Source organism: Octopus sinensis, linkage group LG27 (genome assembly GCF_006345805.1).
Source record: "Octopus sinensis linkage group LG27, ASM634580v1, whole genome shotgun sequence".
Classification (NCBI taxonomy): domain Eukaryota; kingdom Metazoa; phylum Mollusca; class Cephalopoda; order Octopoda; family Octopodidae; genus Octopus; species Octopus sinensis.
The window spans coordinates 4,695,043-4,714,848 of NC_043023.1; the positions used below are offsets into that span (position 1 = coordinate 4,695,043).

The 19,806-nt window shown below is 41.9% G+C and overlaps 1 protein-coding gene across 1 annotated transcript in view; it reads left to right on the top strand.

Annotated features, from left to right (window-relative positions):
- Positions 1 to 12,960, top strand: part of LOC115225459 — a 40,351-nt gene extending 27,391 nt beyond the window's left edge. Inside the window, exons 5-6 of the mRNA XM_036513850.1 lie at positions 7,681 to 7,752; positions 12,760 to 12,960. Coding sequence (XP_036369743.1) covers positions 7,681 to 7,752; positions 12,760 to 12,960 — 273 coding nt within the window. The remainder of the gene's footprint in view (positions 1 to 7,680; positions 7,753 to 12,759) is intronic.
- The last annotated feature ends 6,846 nt before the right edge of the window (positions 12,961 to 19,806 follow it).

The window sequence follows — 19,806 nt, forward strand, 5'->3', positions numbered from 1 at the left end:
TACCAGCTTCCAAAACTGAATATTAAACCTACATGGTACACCGGTCCACAAGGAATTTCAATCCCAGAGCCTAAGTCAGTGTGGGACCTGGGTATCGACATGAGTGATGATACTTCTTTCCAAGTGCACATTACCAGGATGGCGGCAAAGTGCAGACGACTGGCTGGATGGATCCTAAGAACATTCAGAACCAGAGATAAGGAAACCATGATGGTCCTCTGGCGGACATTCGTCCTCAGCCGCCTGGATTACTGCTCACTGCTATGGTCACCCACCAGTGTGAGATTAACATCGGACCTTGAAGCAATTCAGAGAAGATTCACAAAGAAATCGTCTCTTTGCAACAGCTCAGCTACTGGGAAAGGTTAAAACAGCTAAGATTCTACTCCCTCGAGAGAAGACGGGAGAGGTATGCAGTAATATATATATAGAAGATTCTGGAAGGAATTGTGCCAAATTTTGGCATTGAAAGCTACACCGATGCCAGAACGGGACGACACTGCATAGTGCCAAAGATCCCAGCAATGCCATCACGCTTCAGGACCAGCTACTGCAACAGCCTGGGTTTCAAGAGCCCACAGCTATTTAATATTCTCCCAAAGTGTCTGAGGAACTTGCACAAAGTAGATGTAGGAGTTTTTAAATCAAAGCTGGACCTCTTCCTGTCGAGAGTCCCAGGTGAACCTACTTCACGGCAAGAGGTGCAAACGAGGGTAGCTATATCAAACTCCATTCTTCATCAAGCGCCACATATTAGAGGAGGCTCTTCGTAATAAACAGTGTAGCACAAACGGCGGTGCATCAGCATGGCCGCATCTCTGAGCTGACCCCCAAAAAATATGTATATATATATATATATATATATATATATATATATATATATATATATATATTCTATATATATGTTATATATATTATATATATACATACATACATATATATATGTATGTATGTATGTATATTATATATATATATATATATATATTATACATACATATATATATATATATATATATCTATATATATACATATATATATATATATATACATATATTATATATATTATATACATATATAATATATATATTATATATATATATATATATATATATAACATATATATCTATATATATATATATATATATATAATATATATATATATATACATACATACACATATAATATATATATACACAATATATATATATACACATATGTGTGTATATATATTATGTATATATATATATATACATATCTGTATATATATATATACATATGTATATATACACATATTTATATATACATACATATATATACATATATATGTGTATATATATATATGTATATATATTATGTACATATATATATACATATATATAATATATATATATCACATATATATATGTATATATATACATATATATTCATATATATATATGCACACACACACACACACACACACACACACACACACACACACACACACACACATATATATATATATATATAATATATATATATATACGTTTAAATATTTGTTGTGCAAGATTTTTTATGTGAAGTCGTTGTGTTGAAACAGATATTGTATATTTCGGAATGGTCATATTGCCAGTTTAGCCAATAAAAAACACACGCACTATATATTGGTGTTATTTTGCTTCAGTGATATTTATTTTTTACATTAATCTTAATCTTATTTCGGCCAAAGTTCTTTCGTCACACTCCTGTGACCGCATCAGTGGTCCTTTGTGTTCTTCTCACTTACTTGTGTCTCTCCTTACTAACCGTCAGCCATTTTGTATTTCTATTGTATGTCTTCATTTGCGCATGCTTATATCTCTATGTGCGTCTATGTTTATTTAGTGTGTGTGTGGGGGGGATGCCTGTAATATTTGTATCTTCTGTTTATATACATTCTTGTAATTTGTATTTTGTTTTTGTTGTTGTTGCTTTTGTTCTAATTTTGTTCATGTGTTTACATCCACCCATTATTATCATTACATATGCTTGTATGTATGTATAACAACAATATTAGTAATAATAATAATAAATCTAATCGAAAAAAAAATATATATAATATATATATAAGAATATATATTATATATATATATATATATATATATATATACACAATATACACACATACATATATATATATATATAACACATATACATATATATAGTTATTCGTTTCTATTTCTTTAATTATCTGTGTATTTATTATGTTTGCAGGATCCACTATCGTCATATGTTGTGGTGTGTGCTATTGCTCCATTCTAGTTTTCTATTCAGGCTAGGTTTATTTTCTATTATATGTGTAGCTTCTGTAATTTGTCTAATTGTTGCATCTGTTCTATGTGTGGACAATATCTTAATCTCTATGTTATTGATTGATCCCCCGTGTTCTTGTTCGGCGTATTGGTACAGAATCGATGAGCTTTTACCTTCCTTGAGTTGTCTCCAATGTTCATTCACCCGCTCTCCAATGCTTCTTGCTGTTTCCCCTACGTATGTTACTGTCTTGTTACTGCATCGTCCCTCTATACATCTTATACTATAGACCACATTTCTGGCTTTACAGTTTGTTTGTGGGCTAAATCTACATACAGTGCAATAGTTATCCGTACAGAGAGTTCTATACGTTTATATATTTGTTGTGCAAGATTTGTTATATTTCGGAATGGCCCTATCCTACAGTGCACTGTAGCTGTTTCTTTGGCAAACTTGTAGAAAGCTCTGGGGTTAGATTTTATGTTGTCTATAGCCCAGGCTTCTTTGTCTGCTCTTCCTTTTTCATGGGAGAGTTGCAGACATTTTTCAATTTCCAGCAGTTTTATTTTCAGGCGGGACTCTTCACTGCTTTCAATTTGTTTGTTTAGGCGATTTGAAACTTTTGTACGCCGTCTCATTAGAATTTTCCTCTCTCCGGGGATTTTGTTGTGTACAGTGGCCTTTCTCTCTGGGACACATTTGTAGCATATGGCTTGCATTACAGACATGAATTGTTGAAGTTTCATGTCGATGTCTGGTGAGGAGAGACATTTAGACCAGTTTTGTTTGAGGATCTCTTTTTCAATTTGTTTCCAGTTTGCCTTATGGAAGTTCAAGCTGGAAAGATTCTGATAGTTTCTTGTAGGCTGCATGTCCATGCTTTCTTTTGGCCCGTACATGGTCAGCTCTACCATGTTGTGATCCGAGAGTAGTGTCGGTGTCACTTTCACATTATGGATGAGATCAATATTATTTGTGAAGCAGAGATCCAGTATGTTACCTACCCTGGTTGGTTGGAGTATTATTTGCTCCATGTACAGAGTGTTGATGAGGTTCAGGAGGGACCTCGCCTGTCCTCGTTCGCATCATGTCATTCCTGGGAGAAAAAGGCCCTCGGGCCATCTGACATTGGGCAGATTGAAGTCTCCCATAAGAAGTACACTTATGTGTTGTTCTAATGTGACTAGAACTTTTTCTAATTTTGTAAGGCAGTCTTCAAACTTGCCTATATGACTTGGAGCATCTGGAGGGCGATATGTAGCACGTACAATTAGTGTGTCACACACCGAATTTGAGTATGACAAAAGGACCTGGGGTGTGAGGTCCTCGCGGATATACATAGCAACTTCACCATGACTCCTTTCTTTTCTATCGGTCTGTAATACAACATACTGTGGTATGTGTATTTCCGCATATCCGGTTTCAGGTGTGTTTCCGTAAGTGCTATGCATAAGGCTTGATTGCATATATGTATATATATATATATATATATAGAGAGAGAGAGAGAGAAAGAGAGAGAGAGAGCGAGAGAGAGAGAGAGACGAAGGGTGTATAAACAACAAACAGATGTATTAGTTTAACGCTAGGGAAGTGAGAAAGTCTTCTACGTTTCGCGCCTACACTCTTCAACATAAAGGAACACAGAAATAAGTAGAGAGAGAAAATAGAAAAAAGGTTTAGTGGCTAGCGATCTATCATGGCGAAGTGTCACACAGGAGAGCTAGGAAGAAGGGCAGATAATAAAGTAGTGATCTCAAAAGAAAGGTGCGCGTGCGTGTGTATGTGAGAGCGTGTATATGCGTGTGGAAGGGGCTGGTGACATTGACGTGTGTATGAGTGCATGTGTAGGTGTGTGGATGATGGTGTAGGTGCTGGGAAGTGGTCAGTGCTAGTGTGTGCGGGGTGGTGTGATGTGGTGTGGTGGTGTGTGTTGTGGTATGGTGTTGTGGTGTTGGGGTGTAGGGGAGGCGAAAGTGGGGGAAGCAAGGGTGGGGGTCTAAGGGAAAAGGGATGGGGTGGGTGGAATGGAATGTATAGGGATGGTTGGAATGTGTAGGGTGGAGTAACGAGGGAGGGGTGACGATGAAGGGAGAGGGCGGGAGAAGGCGGGTAGGAATGAAGAGAGGAAGTAGGTGCCAAAGCAAGAGAGGAGAGATGGGTGGGAGGAAGTAGGTGTGAGAAGAAGAGAGGAGAGAGGAGGAGGGTAGATGAAGAGAGAAGGAGAGTTGAGCCCATGTGGCGCAAAGGATCGAAGAGAGAAGATTAATCCCTACTCACGGCGAAGACGGGAGTCCGGATGGGCTCTGTGCAAGGGCAATCTGAACACAGACAGATGTTGTAAAGAGTGACCGGTAGAGCGGATTGGCGCGAGACCGGGGTGTCGTTGCCGAGTCTGATATTTCGGAGGTGTTCCGCGAACCGGTCAGCCAAGCGGCGTCCCGTTTGACTGATGCATAGAGAAGGACAACGAGAGTAGGAGATGCAGTAGATGACGTTGCAAGAAGTGCAGGTGAAGGAGTCAATGATATGATAGGGTCGATAATGGGTGCCTGTGAGGAGGCTAGTGTTAGGGATATATATATATATATATATATATATATATATATATATATATATATATATATATATATATATATATATATAGGGAGAGTTTACGAAAAAAACAAAAGACGAGACAGGTGGTGTACGAAACAAACAGATGTATAGGTATAACGCTCAAGAATAGAAAAAGTCTTTTACGTTTCGAGCCTACGCTCTTCTACAGAAAGGGACACAGGAAAAGCTAGGAGAGAAACAAGGAGACAAAAAATATGTGTAGTGGCTAACGATCTATCATGGCGATCTATCATACATACATATATATATATATATAGTGTGTGTGTGTGTGTGTGTTTGTGCGTGTGTATGTATGTATGTAAGCCTTGTGAGTGGATTTGGTAGACGGAAACTAAAAGAAGCCCGTCGTATATATGTATATATAACTATGATAATTATATATAACTATCAAAATGTATTTGATAGTTATATATAATTATAATTTTAAAAAATATAAAAATAAATTAATAATTTTAAATTTAAATTTTATATTTTATATATTTTGTAAATTACATTAATTATTTTTATTTTTATGTTTTAGCTTATGTTTTTCACTGTTTGATTTGCCTAATAGTGGTTTTATATCTAATTTAATTTATATATATATATATATATATATATATATATATATATATATATATAAACAATTGCAGCGTGGAAGGTGTTTATAAGCCATTTAAGAAACACACAAAAGCCGTTCGATTCACTTCAACATTTAAGTTTAATTGTCAAAATATTTTCGTCGCTAAAATCCGCGACCTGTTCACTGACGAAAATCCGTGCTGCATCTCGGATGCAGCACGGATTTTTGTCAGTGAACAGTGCCTTGAGGGGAAGGTAAAACTTGACAAACCGCTTTTCCCTCTGCTGTTGTTCGTTTAAAAAAGGGAGATTATGACTGCTAAAATAATGAGAGCAATATCTACTAAGCAAGTGAGCACTATTATACAAAGGAATTAGACGTAAAATATCATAAAATTATGTGTTAAATGTGAAAATGTTATCAAGGCGTAGGAGTGGCTGTGTGGTAAGTAGCTTGCTTACGAACCACATGGTTCCGGGTTCAGTCCCACTGCGTGGCACCTTGGGCAAGTGTCTTCTACTATAGCCTTTAGCCGACCAAAGCCTTGTGAGTGGATTTGGTAGACAGAAACTGAAAGAAGCCCGTCGTATATATATATATGTGTGTGTGTGTGTGTGTGTGTGTGTGTGTGTGTGTGTGTGTGTGTGTGTTTGTCCCCTCAACATCGCTTGACAACCGATGCTGGTGTGTAACTTAGCAGTTCGGCAAAAGAGACCGATAGAATAAGTACTAGGCTTACAAAGAATGAGTCTTGGGGTCGATTTGCTCGACTAAAGGCCGTGCTCTATCATGGCCACAGTCAAATGACTGAAACACGTAAAAAAGTAAACGAGTAAATGGCTTCTTTCTGCAAGTATATATATCTATAAATAAAAATAAAAATAATAATAATAATAATAATAATAATAATAATAATAATAATAATAATAATAATAATAATAATAATAATAATAATAAGGGTAGTTTATTCGTAATTTTACATCCGGAAGGCCGATATATATACGTCACTAAAGTGACTAAGAGTTTTAGTCAGTTCCAGTATTGCTAGAAATAAGAGTCAAAACAACTATTAGCCATTAGAAAGCAGTTATCTTAATGAGTCAAGCTTCCTCAGCATCTGGCATGGCCAGATCACTAATGATTTTGCACTTTTATTAATGCTCATCGTTTTAGCTCTCACATGGGCCTATGGTTAACTTCCACTCGCCTTCTCAGTTTATGAGATTACCGTAGAAATCATACGCTGATTTATTATGGTAACCGGTAAATCTCACCATAGGTAAATTCCACCAAGGTATATTCCACCATGGTAGATTTCACCATAGGTGAAATTATTATTATTATTATTATTATTATTATTATTATTATTATTATTATTATTATTATTATTAGCAAATCATTATTTAGAAGGGTTCCACAATACTTTGCACTCATCACTAACATCCACAAATCCAAATTTGTGGAAACTATGCACTGCCCTTAAATCTGAGGAAGGATTAAGCCAGATAAAAATTGCACACGTTCTACGTGGAGACTCAACAACAAAAGAAAAGACCTGTAGTGGATCTTACATGCATGAAGTGGTTTCGATCCACCATAACTAAATTTAAATTAACACTGCAACAGAACTTTTCCCACGGTGGAACAATGGTTTTTCTCTGACAGCAGTTTTACATTTCCAGATGCCTTTAGCTAGGCCGAAATAATGTCTTCAGCACTTGACCCTTTCTAACCTCTTCTACTTCACCAAAAACTAGAATAGAGATAACAAGACCACCAACTAAATTTATTGTTCTCAATGATATATCTATCCTTCTGGATAGTTATAAAAGCAAGAACACCCGAAGCAAAAATCAGTCGGTGACGACTCAATCAGTTAGTCACTTCAGAGACAACAATGTCTGGCTGGCCAGCTAGAACCTTGGTCAGAGGGAGAAATGAAGTTTACTGTCAGCAACTGTGAGACAACGTCCCACACCTTACAACTCTCATTAGATCTAATTCTGTTCTCTTACAACATCATTTTATCTCTCTCTGTAATTACTACTGAACAATGAAGAGGACACAAACACAAATTTTACTTCGCATGTTTTTGAATATATCATAACCTGCCCGTCGAGGCAAGGTATTGTAATGTAACTGTAAATAAATATTTCCTTAAAACTTCATGCATTGTTCATCTTCCACATCCTACAACTTGCAATTATAACAACAAACTTTTATCGTTACAGACCTATCAAGTTATTGATGCCCGACTGAAGAAACTAATTCAGGAATATCAAAATGAAAACCCATGGCAATTTGTAAGAAGTATTGCACACAATTTGTCTTAAGAATTTTTCTTTTAAATAAATGAAACTTTCTTATCCTAACTCTACTTCACAATGTACTCGCTGTTATTTTTTTAATCGTATTGTTATAATAAAATGTGTGCTAAAATTTAATATTTTCTTTCTTTATCCCAAATTATATTATTTTTGAAATTCTGTGATGAGTCTTTTTCATAGATGGGAGTACATTAAAGTGATCCCAACTCAATTCAAATAGATTTTAAAGATTATTTTCTATCTCTATCTCTCCTCTCTCTCTCTCTCTCTCTCTCTCTTCTAAAGACTTGAGAGACAGATTAAATCACATTGGTATTGACCCACGGTGTACAGAAACTGACCATGGTGATTATTAGCGGGTGAAATATACTGTGGGGGAATTTACCTAGAATCTTTCATAATATATATATATATCTCGTGACCGACCAAGCTATTAGATGTTGCTACACATTGCTGGTCACATTGCGCTTCGCATTGTTTTAGCCTTCAAATGACGCCACCCCGCTGGCTAAGCGAGCAGACCAACAGAAGAGTGAGAGAAAATTGCGGCGAATGAGTACAGCAGGGATCGCCACCACCCCCTTCCGGAGCTTCGTGGAGCTAATACTCGTTACAGCTGTTATTGTAGTTGATACTGCTGTTGTTACTGTTTGTTTGTTGAGCGAAGCGGCCTTCGTCCCAATGGGAGAAGTCCGAAACTTTGCTATTCGTAAGACCCGCAGAAGAGAAAGCAGGTCAACCCCCGACACCAAGAGCATCGACGGAAGGATGAATGCACATCCAGGCTCAGTGGTTGTGTAGGAAGTTGGGGACAAGAAACAGGAAGAGTGAGAAAAAGTTGGAGCGAAAGAGTACAACAGGGGTCGCCACCACCCCCTGCCGGAGCCTCGTGGAGCTTTAGGTAATTTCGCTCAATAAACAAACACAACGCCCAGTCTGAGAATCGAAACCGCGATCCTCCGACCACGAGTCCGCTGCCCTAACCATTGGGCCATTGCGCCTCCACTGCTGTTATTGTAGTTGATACTGCTATTGTTACTGTTTTTGTTGTTGTTGTTATTAACGTAGTAGGGTTTTTTTTCTTTCTTCTTTTTTTGTATGCTTTTGTGTTTCTCTTTCTGTCAAGCAAGACCAGACATATTTCAATATTCTAAAAGATTTTATGCGAGTGACAAGGCAGGATTGGCTAATTCTGTTTTGACTAACTCAATGAAATAATGATGAAAATCAATATTATTGAACTATTAGGCTCCGGCGTGACTATGGTTGCTTCCCAACCACATTCCTCCTGGCCATGCTGGGGCACCGGCTTGAAGAATTTTTTAGTCAAGCGGATCGAGGCCCAATAATTTTTTGTTTAACTCTAGGACTTAATCTTTGGCCGAACCGCCAACAGATGGCAGCACACGGTTGCGTGCACAGTGAGAACTAGCAGTAACTTTCATGAGGCAATGTGCCGTGTGACATCGCTGTGTTTACTTCGGGGTCTGGACAAAAGCGCCTTAGCCAAAAGCCCCCTTGGACAAAAGGCCCCTAGGACAAAAGCCCAATGGTTATTCTTTGCGGCTATTTTTTCGTTTTTGGAATTTTTAGTTGAACTTTTTTTACTTGTTGCAGTTATTAGACTGTGACAGGCCATGCTGGGGCACCACCTTGAAAATTTTTTAGATGGCTGTATGGAACCCAGAATTTTTTTATAGTTTGATCAAAATCACGAATCTTTTCAGTTTGAACGGCAGTTTTTTTTAGCAGTGGCATATGAAATTGTCACCCATAATTATGACCCTAGTATCGATCTATTGCATTTCAATCTATTTTAGGGTTAGTTAGGGTTAGGGGGGAGGGTATCTTTTTTTCTTCACAAATGTAAATAAACCCAATCTGTTTCTTAAACGAGGGACATATTCATACGGCACAGAATGTTTTTTTTTACCTCAATAGACGACAGTGATTGGTTGAAATTGCAGAAATTGAAGAAAAAAAAACAACATATATCTTACAAACTATAGAATTTTCTCAATAAAGCCAAGCGAAAAAGATGTTTTATAAACACATTCTATCAGTATACGAAGTTAAAAATTTTTTAGTTACCTAGAAATTATGTTAAAAACTGCCGTTCAAACCGAAAAGATTCATCGAAAAATATAACTGTGGGGCTTTTGTCCACTTTCACACTTTAACTATGGGTCTTTTGACCTAAGGGGCTTTTGTCCTAGGGGACTTTTGTCCCAGGGAACTTTTTTCCTACACTCGTTTACTTCGCAAGTTGTGAAATTTGCGATTTTTGTTATGGAGAGGAAGTTGGAACAAAGAGTTAACGTGAAATTTTGCTTTAAACTTGGGAAGTCTGCTATAGGAACATTGAACATGCTTCGACAAATTTACAAGGCAATGGGTCGTATGCAATGTTCTGAATGGTACGGATTACGTACAGACTTACAAGGAATAAGTCTCGGAGTCGATTTGTTCGACTAAATGCGGTACTCCAGCATAGCCGCAGCCAAATGACCGAAACAAGTAAAAGAATAAAAAAATATATATATTATAAGCGGTCACCGTGCATTGACAAAGATAAATAGTCTAATATTCGGGCATATAAGACCTCCATGGAAAAAAAGGAGGGTTGCCCGTACGCGTGACACTCGAACCCACACCTCTATGTTTTCGTGGTAAGTGTGCAACCGTTACGGTAGCAACCCTACTTTTTTCCATTAGAGGGGTTTATATGTCCCACTATTAGACTATTTATCTTAGTTGATGAACAGTGTTCGCTTATAAGCTTGAAGTTTATAAAATACTACTATTATTAGTAAAATCGACATCACTTACCAATAAAATCATCGCAGATAACATCACACACACACACATATACATATTTTACTCTTTTACTTGTTTCAGTAATTTGACTGTGGTCATGCTGGAGCACCACCTTTAGTCGAGCAAATCGACCCCAGGATTTATTCTTTGTAAGCCCAGTACTTATTCTATCGGTCACGTTTGCCGAACCGCTAAGTTATGGGGACGTAAACACACCAGCATCGGTTGTCAAGCGATGTTGGGGGGACAAACACACACACCCAAACATATACACACACACACACATATATACATGCATATATACGACGGGCTTCTTTCATTTTCCATCTACCAAATCCACTCACAAGGCTTTGGTCGACCCGAGGCAATAGTAGAAGACACTTGTCCAAGTGCCACGCAGTGGGACTGAACCCAGAACCATGTGGTTCGTAAACAAGCCTCTTACCACACACACACATACACATGTGTTGGCTGAGTGGGTAATTTTTTCTGTTGATGCTTACATTCTATATAGTGAGGGGGAGAGAAAGAGAGAGAGAGAGAGCAAAAGAGAGATAGTGAGAGAAAACATAAGAGATGCATGATGAAATTACATTCTAGGCTTGGTGGCACACACACTGAAAAACGGATGAGGAGAGGGTGTAAATGATAGGATTATTATGGGAGAAATTTATTTCATTCAATTCATTTTTGAAGTAATAGATATTTTCATGTTTATCTTCACCTTTGGTCATGAATGTTGGGCAATGACCGAAAGAGTACGATCGTGAATACAAGCTGCCAGAATGGGGTTCTACCGAAGGATCTCTGGAGTAACATTACGCGACAGCACGAGTACGAAGTGGGATCAAAAAGTTCCGAATTAGTTATGTTTAATGAAAAAAATAACTTATTTATCTAAGTTTTAACATCTTCGAAATAATCACATTGGGCAGCATTACAACGGTCCCGAGTTCCTGCCGCTTTTTGAATCCGGCCTGGAAGTCGTTTTCTGTAAGCGAGTCGAGGACCTTCTGCGATTGGCTCTGGATCTCGACAACGCTATTAAAACGGCGACCTTTGAGCAGCCTTTTCATCTTGGGGAAGAGATGGAAGTCTGCACGTGAGAAACCCACGTATGAGGAGAGCTCGGTGACAGGGTGCGTTGTCATTGTGAAGAATCTAATTCTTCGTGCTCCATAGATCCGGTCACTTTCGCCGAATGTCCTCCCTCAAACGCAATACCACGCAATACCGCGGATGTCGAAAAAGACGATTGAGATGCGGCTTTTGAAGCGCCCGTGCCAGGACTTATTCCTTGTAAGTCTAGTACTTATTCTGTCGGTCACTTTTGCCGAACCGCTAAGTTGCGGGGACGTAAACACACCAACATCAGTTGTCAAGCGAGGGGGGGGGACACACATACATACATACATACATACATACATGTGTGTGTGTGTGTGTGTGTGTGTGTGTGTGTGTGTGTGTGTGGAGGCGCAATGGCCCAGTGGTTAGGGCAACGGACTCGCGGTCAGAGGATCGTGGTTTCGATTCCCAGACCGGGTGTTGTGAGTGTTTATTGAGCGAAAACACCTAAAAGCTCTACGAGGCTCCGGCCGGGGATGGTGGCGATCCCTGCTGTACTCTTTCGCCACAACTTTCTCTCACTCTTTCCTCTGTTTGGCCTGCTCGTTTAGCCGACGGGGTGGCGACATTTGAAGACTAAAACAATGTGAAGCGCATTGTGACCAGCGATGTGTAGCAGCATCTGATAGCATGGCCGGTCACGGTGATCACGGTGATATATATATATATATATATATATATATATATATATATATATATATATATATACATACATATGTCGGGCTTCTTTCAGTTTCCGTCTACCAAATTCGCTCACAGAGTTTGAGTCGGCCCGAGGCTATAGCAGATGACACTTGCCCAAGGTGCCTCACAGTAGGACTGAACCCGGAACTATGTGGTTGGGAAGCAAGCTTCTTACCACACAGCCACGTCGGTAAATCATAAATCCGAAAAAGACGCACACTCTAAGTTACAGAGCAGTATAGTATAAAGCAAGATAAGGCCGGTCTATGGGAATACCCTGGGTTTCACGTCCATAGAGCTCTTGGCTTTACAGCGTATCATCAGACCCCAAAACCTGTTCGCACATGGCCTTTGTAGCAAGTGGCCTTTCGAGAAAATGGAAGAGTAAAAGACTTCGTTATGCTGTCAACAACGGCGGATTGTCTCCATTTGGCTGTTATTCGTAATCGACTCTTTTATGGTGTGGGTCCCAAGCAAGAATTTCCTGAAGTGCAAACAGTGCCTGAAGATTTCCATTCTGGAGTTAAGGATGTTCATCAGGTCGAAGGAGGCTTTTAATATCCTTGCTCGTTCGGCTATGCACAGTTTACAAAGTTTGGTCCCGTTATGTAAGGGCCTAGATTTTCTAAGATTCTCCATGATATCACGTGTGGAATTCCTTCGTCCTTCAAGCCACCATACATGGCTGGCTAATGATGTAGCATATCTCTTTTTCCGGTATCCTGAAAGTGGGTCGGTGGTTGGAGAGGCGTTGCTTAAACGTGTTACCGGAGCATCCAATGTATTTCCGTGTGCGGGTGTTGGCGATGTTGCATCTGCTGGTGTTGACGTTGCTATTGGTACTGGTGCTGTTGGTGTTGGTGCTGTTGCCATTGGCATAGGGGACATCAACGGTGATGGCGCTGTTGTTGATGTTGTGGTCATCGTCGCTGGTATTGTTGGAGCTGTTGTCGGCGCTAACATGGTGGGTGGTGCTGTCACTGACGATGATTGTACCCCTACTTGCACACAAAATTCATCCCTGAAGTCATTACGTGCCCTCATTTTTCTGACTGTGCCTTAAAACAAGGCTTGTATATCGTTAGAAACCCCTGATCTATCCCTAGTTTTCTTAGTAACCACCAGATTAGAGCGTGAGGAGCCCTGTCAAAATCCTTCTCCGGGCTGACGAATGCAAAATATAGCTGCCTCTTTTAGCTAAATATTTCTCCTGCTGTTGTCACACTAGTAAGATGGTATTGAAGTTTTTCCTCTTTTTTTTTCATCCCCAAAACAACTTTAACTGGAGTGGCTGTGTGGTAAGTACCTTGCTTACCAGCCACATGGTTCCGGGTTCATTCCCACTGCGTGGTACCTTGGGCAAGCATCTTCTACTATAGCCTAGGGTCGACCAAAGCCTTGTGAGTGGATTTGGTAGGCGGAAACCGAAAGAAGCCCGTCGTATATATGTATATGTATGTATGTATATATGTATGTATGTATGTATGTATGTATGTATGTATGTATGTATGTATGTATGTATGTATGTATGTATGTATGTATTATGTATGTGTGTGTGTGTTTGCGTGTCCGTGTTTGTCCCCACCCCAACATCGCTTGACAACCGATGCTGGTGTGTTTACGTCGCCGTAACTTAGCGGTTCGGCAAAAGAGACCAACAGAATAAGTATTAGGCTTCCAAAGAATAAGTCCTGGGGGTCGATTTGCTCGACTAAAAGCCGTGCTCCAGCATGGCCGCAGCCAAAATGACTGAAACAAGTAAAAGAGTAAGTTCAATAAGATGCCCTGCACTGAATTGTCTATGCGCTGGATTATCTAGCGCTGAATTGTCGCGTCACGAATCTTCGTCACCCCCACCCCTACCGGCATATGACATCTTGTTTCCTCTTATAATACTATGAAACTGAAGTAACTTATTCATTCTATGATCAAGCAAGTGTCATGGAATCATAAAGTTGCACATCCCGTTGGATTTTGAATGTTTTAAAATGTTATGGTTCGTGTGTCCAACTGATGAAAACGTGTTTTTTTTAATGATGCCTCCGTTAATCAATTAAAAATTCGTTGGAAACAGCTGTAGTAAATCGACACATTCTCCATCTGTTGTTATTTATTTATCGTTCACCTCTCTCCCTCTCTCTCTCTCTCTCTCTCTCTCTCTCTCTCTCTCTCTCTCTCTCTCTCTCTCTCTCCCTATATATATATTTATATAGGGAGAGTTTACGAAAAAAAACAAAAGACGAAGACAGGTGCTGTACAAAACAAACGGATGTATTAGTATAACGCACAGGAATAGAAAAAGTCTTTTACGTTTCGAGCCTACGCTCCTCTACAGAAAGGGACACAGAAAAAAACTAGGAGAGAAAAAAATGTGTGTAGTGGCTATATATATATATACTTTAAAAGCAGCAGAAATGTAACAAAAGCTGTTACTCGGAGTTTCACGTTCCCGTTCGTCGGACAGTTTTGAGTACTCCTTTTTTCCACCTTGTTTCACATTTATGTGCTTACTCCGGTATATATATATATATACACACACACACACACACATTTAAATGTATACACACATATATTCTAAATGATTTATACGGAAGACAGTGTACAGGAAGCTTTATCTACAGGGACACTACAAGGGACATTCCCATTTAAATCTATGCACACACGTATGTATATACATACGTTCATACATACATACATACTTACATACATACATACATAGTACGTATGCATGCACGCGCGCATACTTACTCACACACACACATACAAGCATCAACAATTCTGCCAACAACGTCAACTGTAAGAAAGTCTTCACATTGTCGCCCGACCTGCTAGAAACTGCAGTTAAAGCTCAGCACATCGCCACCACCGCCACCACCGCCACCAACAGCATCAGCAGCAGCAGTAGTGGCACCACCATCGACGCCATCCTACTAAATCAATTTCCGTATTACGTGACAGTCAGTGTTGACAGCAGAGGGCCAGCGACACCGCCACCACCCCACCACCAGCAGCGCCCACTTTGTGTGGGCGACATAGAGAAAGGGCTAAAAGCAGCTCCCACCCAAATCTGGAAGAGGTGGAGTGTAAATAGCGGACTTTAGTGGCTTCTGTGTAGGTGTGTGTGTGTGTGTTTGTGTGTGTGTGTGTGTGTAAGTGTGTGTGTGCGTGTGTGCGTGTGTGTGTGTAAGTGTGTGTGTGTAAGTATGTGTGTGTAAGTGTGTGTGTGTAAGTGTGTGTATGTGTGTTTGTGAGTGTGTAAGTGTGTGTGTAAGTGTGTGCGTGTGTGTACGTGTGTGTGTGTAAGTGTGTGTGTATGTGTGCGTGTGCAAGTGTGTAAGTGTGTGTTTGCGCGCGTGTGTGTGTAAGTGTGTGCGTGCGTGTAAGTGTGTGCGTGCGTGTAAGTGTGTATGTGTGTGTAAGTGTGTGTGTGTGTGTATGCGCGTGTGCGTGTAAGTGTGGGTGTGTGTGTGCAAGTGTGTTTGTGTGTGTGTGTGTGCAAGTGTGTGTGTGTGTGCGCGCGTGTGTGCGCGCGTGTGTGCGTGTGTGTGTGCAAGTGTGTGTGTGTCTGTGTGTGCGTGTGTGTGTGTGCGTGTGTGTGTAAGTGTGTAAGTGTGTGTGTGTTTGACTTGACACGTGACCACACCACCCTTCCGGAGTGTAAGCGACATAGAGATATGTTCGTAAACAGCGATGAGGATGCATGGATGGACATCATATTAGTGGTGATGCTCGTGGTGATGGTGGTGGTGGTGATGGTGGTAGTGGCGATAGTGGTGGTGGTGGTGGTGGTGGTGAAGATGGTGGTGGTGGTGGTGGTGAAGATGGTAGTGATGGTGGCGGTAGTAGTGGTGATCATGGTGACGATGATGGTGGTCGTGGTGATGGTGATGGTGATGATGGTGTGGTGGGTGGTGGTGGTGGTGGTGGTGGTGATGATGGTGGTGGTGGTGGTGGTGGTGGTGGTGATGATGGTGGTGGTGGTGGTGGTGGTGGTGGTGATGGTGGTGGTGGTGGTGGTGGTGGTGGTGGTGATGGTGGTTTTGGTGGTGGTGGTGATGGTGATGGTGGTGGTGATGGTGGTTGGTGGTGGGTGGTGGTTGTGGTGGTGGTGGTGGTGGTGATGGTGATGATGGTGGTGGTGATGGTGATGTGTGGTGGTGGTAATGGTGGTGGTGGTTGATGGGGTGGTGGTGGTTGTGGTGATGGTTTTGGTGGTGGTGGTGATGGTGATGGTGGTGGTGATGGTGGTGGTGGTGGTGGTGATGGTGGTGGTGGTGGTGGTGATGGTTGGTGGTGGTGGTGGTGGTGATGGTGATGTGGTGGTGGTGGTGGTGGTGGTGGTGATGGTGATGGTGGTGGTGGTGGTGGTGATGGTGATGGTGGTGGTGATGGTGGTGGTGGTGGTGGTGATGGTGGTGGTGGTGGTGGTGATGGTGGTGGTGGTGGTGGTGATGGTGGTGGTGGTGGTGGTGGTTGGTGTTGGGGTGGTGGTGATGATGGTGGTGGTGGGGTGGTGTTGGGATGGTGGGTGATGGTGGTTTTGGTGGTGTGGTGATGGTTGATGGTGGTGGTGATGGTGGTGGTGGTAATGGTGGTGGGTGGTGGTGGTGATGGTTGTGGTGGTGATGGTGGTGGTTGATGGCGGTGGTGATGGTGAGGGTGGGTTTGGTGGTGGTGATGGTGGGGGGGTGGTGATGGTGATGGTGGTGGTGATGATGGTGGTGGTGATGGTGGTGATGGTGATGGTGGTGGTGATGGTGGTGATGGTGATGGTGGTGGTTGGGGGTGGTGGTGGTGGATGGTGATGGTGAATGGTGGGTTGGTGATGGTGATGGTGGTTTTGGTGGTGGTGTGTGATGGTGGTGGTGATGGTGATGTGGGGTGGTGGTGGTGGTGATGGTTGATGGTGGGGTGGTGGTGGTGGTGGTGGTGATGTGATGGTGTGGGGTTGTGGTGGTGGTGATGGTGATGGTGTGTGGTGGTGGTGGTGGTGGTGGTGGTGGTTGATGGTGGTGGTTGTGGTGGTGATGGTGATGGTGGTGGTGGTGATGGTGGGGGTGGTGTGTGGGTGGGGGGGGTGGTGGTGGTGGTGGTGATGGTGGTTTTGGTGGTGGTGGTGATGGTGATGGTGGTGGTGATGGTGGTGGTGGTGGTGGTGATGGTGGTTGTGTGGTGGTGGATGGTGGGTGGTGGTGATGGTGATGGTGGTGGTGGTGGTTGTGGTGATGGTGGTGTTGGTGGTGTGGTGATGGTGATGGTGGTGGTGATGGTGGTGGTGGTGGTGGTGGTGGTGGTGGTGGTGGTGGTGATGGTGGTGGTGGTGGTGGTGATGGTGGTGGTGGTGGTGGTGATGGTGATGGTGGTGGTGGTAATGGTGGTGGTGGTGGGGGTGATGGTTTTGGTGGTGGTGGTGATGGTGATGGTAATGGTGGTGGTGATGGTGATGGTGGTGGTGGTGATGGTGGTGGTGGTGGTGGTGGTGGTGATGGTGGTGGTGGTGATGGTGATGGTGGTGGTGAGTGGTGGTGGTGGTGTGGTGATGGTGGTGGGTGGTGGTGGGTTGGGGTGGGTGGTGTGATGATGGTGGTTGTGGTGGTGGTGGTGGTGGTGGTGATGGGTTTTTTGGTGGTGGTGGTGATGGTGATGGTGGTGGTGATGGTGGTGGTGGTAATGGTGGTGGTGGTGGTGGTTGTGTGGTGGTGGTGGTGATGGTGGTGTGGTGATGGTGGTGGTGATGGTGGTGGTGATGGCGGTGGTGATGGTGATGGTGGTTTTGGTGGTGGTGATGGTGGTGGTGATGGTGATGGTGGTGGTGATGGTGATGGTGGTGGTGATGGTGGTGGTGATGGTGATGGTGGTGGTGATGGTGATGGTGGTGATGGTGAGTGGGTGGGGGATGGTGGTGTGATGGTGTTGATGGTGATGGTGGTGGTGGTAAAGTGGTGGTGATGGTGGTGGTGGTGGTGGTGATGATGGTTGGTGTGGTGGTGGTGGTGGTGGTGGTGATGGTGGTGGTGATGGTGGTGGTGGTGATGGGATGGTGGTGTGGATGGTGGGGGTGGTGGTGGTGATGGTGGTGTGATGGTGGTGGTGGTGAGGGTGAGGGGGGGGGGGGGGGTGGGGGGGGGGGGGGTGGGGGGGTGGTGATGGTGTGTTGTGGGGTTGGGATGTGGGGTGATGGTGGTAATGGTGATGGTGATGGTGGTGGCGATGGTGGTGGTGATGGTGGTGGTGGTGAATAGTAACGATGATGATGGTGATGGTGGTGGTGATGGTAGTAGTAGTGGTGGTGGTAGTAGTGGTGATGGTGATGGTGGTGAATAGTAACGATGGTAATGGTCATGGTTGTAGTCGTGGTGGTAATGATGGTGGTGGTGATGGTGATGGTGTGGTGGTGGTATGTGTTTTTTTGTGTAATACGTGGCATCACTACCACCACTGACATACTACCGCTATACCACCGCAACCACTGCATCAGCGACCACCATCACCAATAACACCGCCTGTCTTACACCAACACGACCAGGACCTCCACCACCAGCAGCAGCAGCAGCAGCATCGGCTACATGAAAACCAAGAAGAAGACCGACAAGAGAAAGCAACAGCCAAACCGTACAGCACCAAAAGCCAACGACGTGGGCGAGAACGAGGCGGGGCGGAAGTGTGGAGATGCATAAATAGCGAATGCCTGGTGTGTGTGTGTGTGTGTTTATCTATCTATATATATATATATATTATATAATATATATATATATACAGGTATGCACATATATGTATGTATATGTATGTATATATATTATATTGTTATATCTATATATATATATATATATATATATATATTATATATATGTGTGTGTGTGTGTGTGTGTGTGTGTGGTGTGTGTGTGTATAAATATATATATTGTATATATATATATATATATAATGTATCTATCTATATATATACATATACATATATATATATATATCATATATATATGTATTTATATATGTATGTATATGTATGTATATGTATGTATATATATATATATATATATATTATATATATATATATATATTGTATATCTATCTATCTATATATATATATATATGTATTTATATATGTATGTATATGTATGTCATGTATGTATGTATATATATATATTGGTTTCATACCACGTGACACAACACACACACACACATATACATACATACATACACACTACCGGAAGTGTGGGCGCGATATATGGCGGTAGTTATGGTGTTGTTGATGGTGAATAGTGGATGCGAAGGCGGTAGTGGTGTGTCTTGCTCAACACCCCAATCCTTACTGTATTGGTGTACAATCACGTGGTAGGCGTAATGTAGGCGGCGAAAACTTTTTTGTGAGCGTTCATGTCTAATAGCGTGGGTGTTACCGTGGGT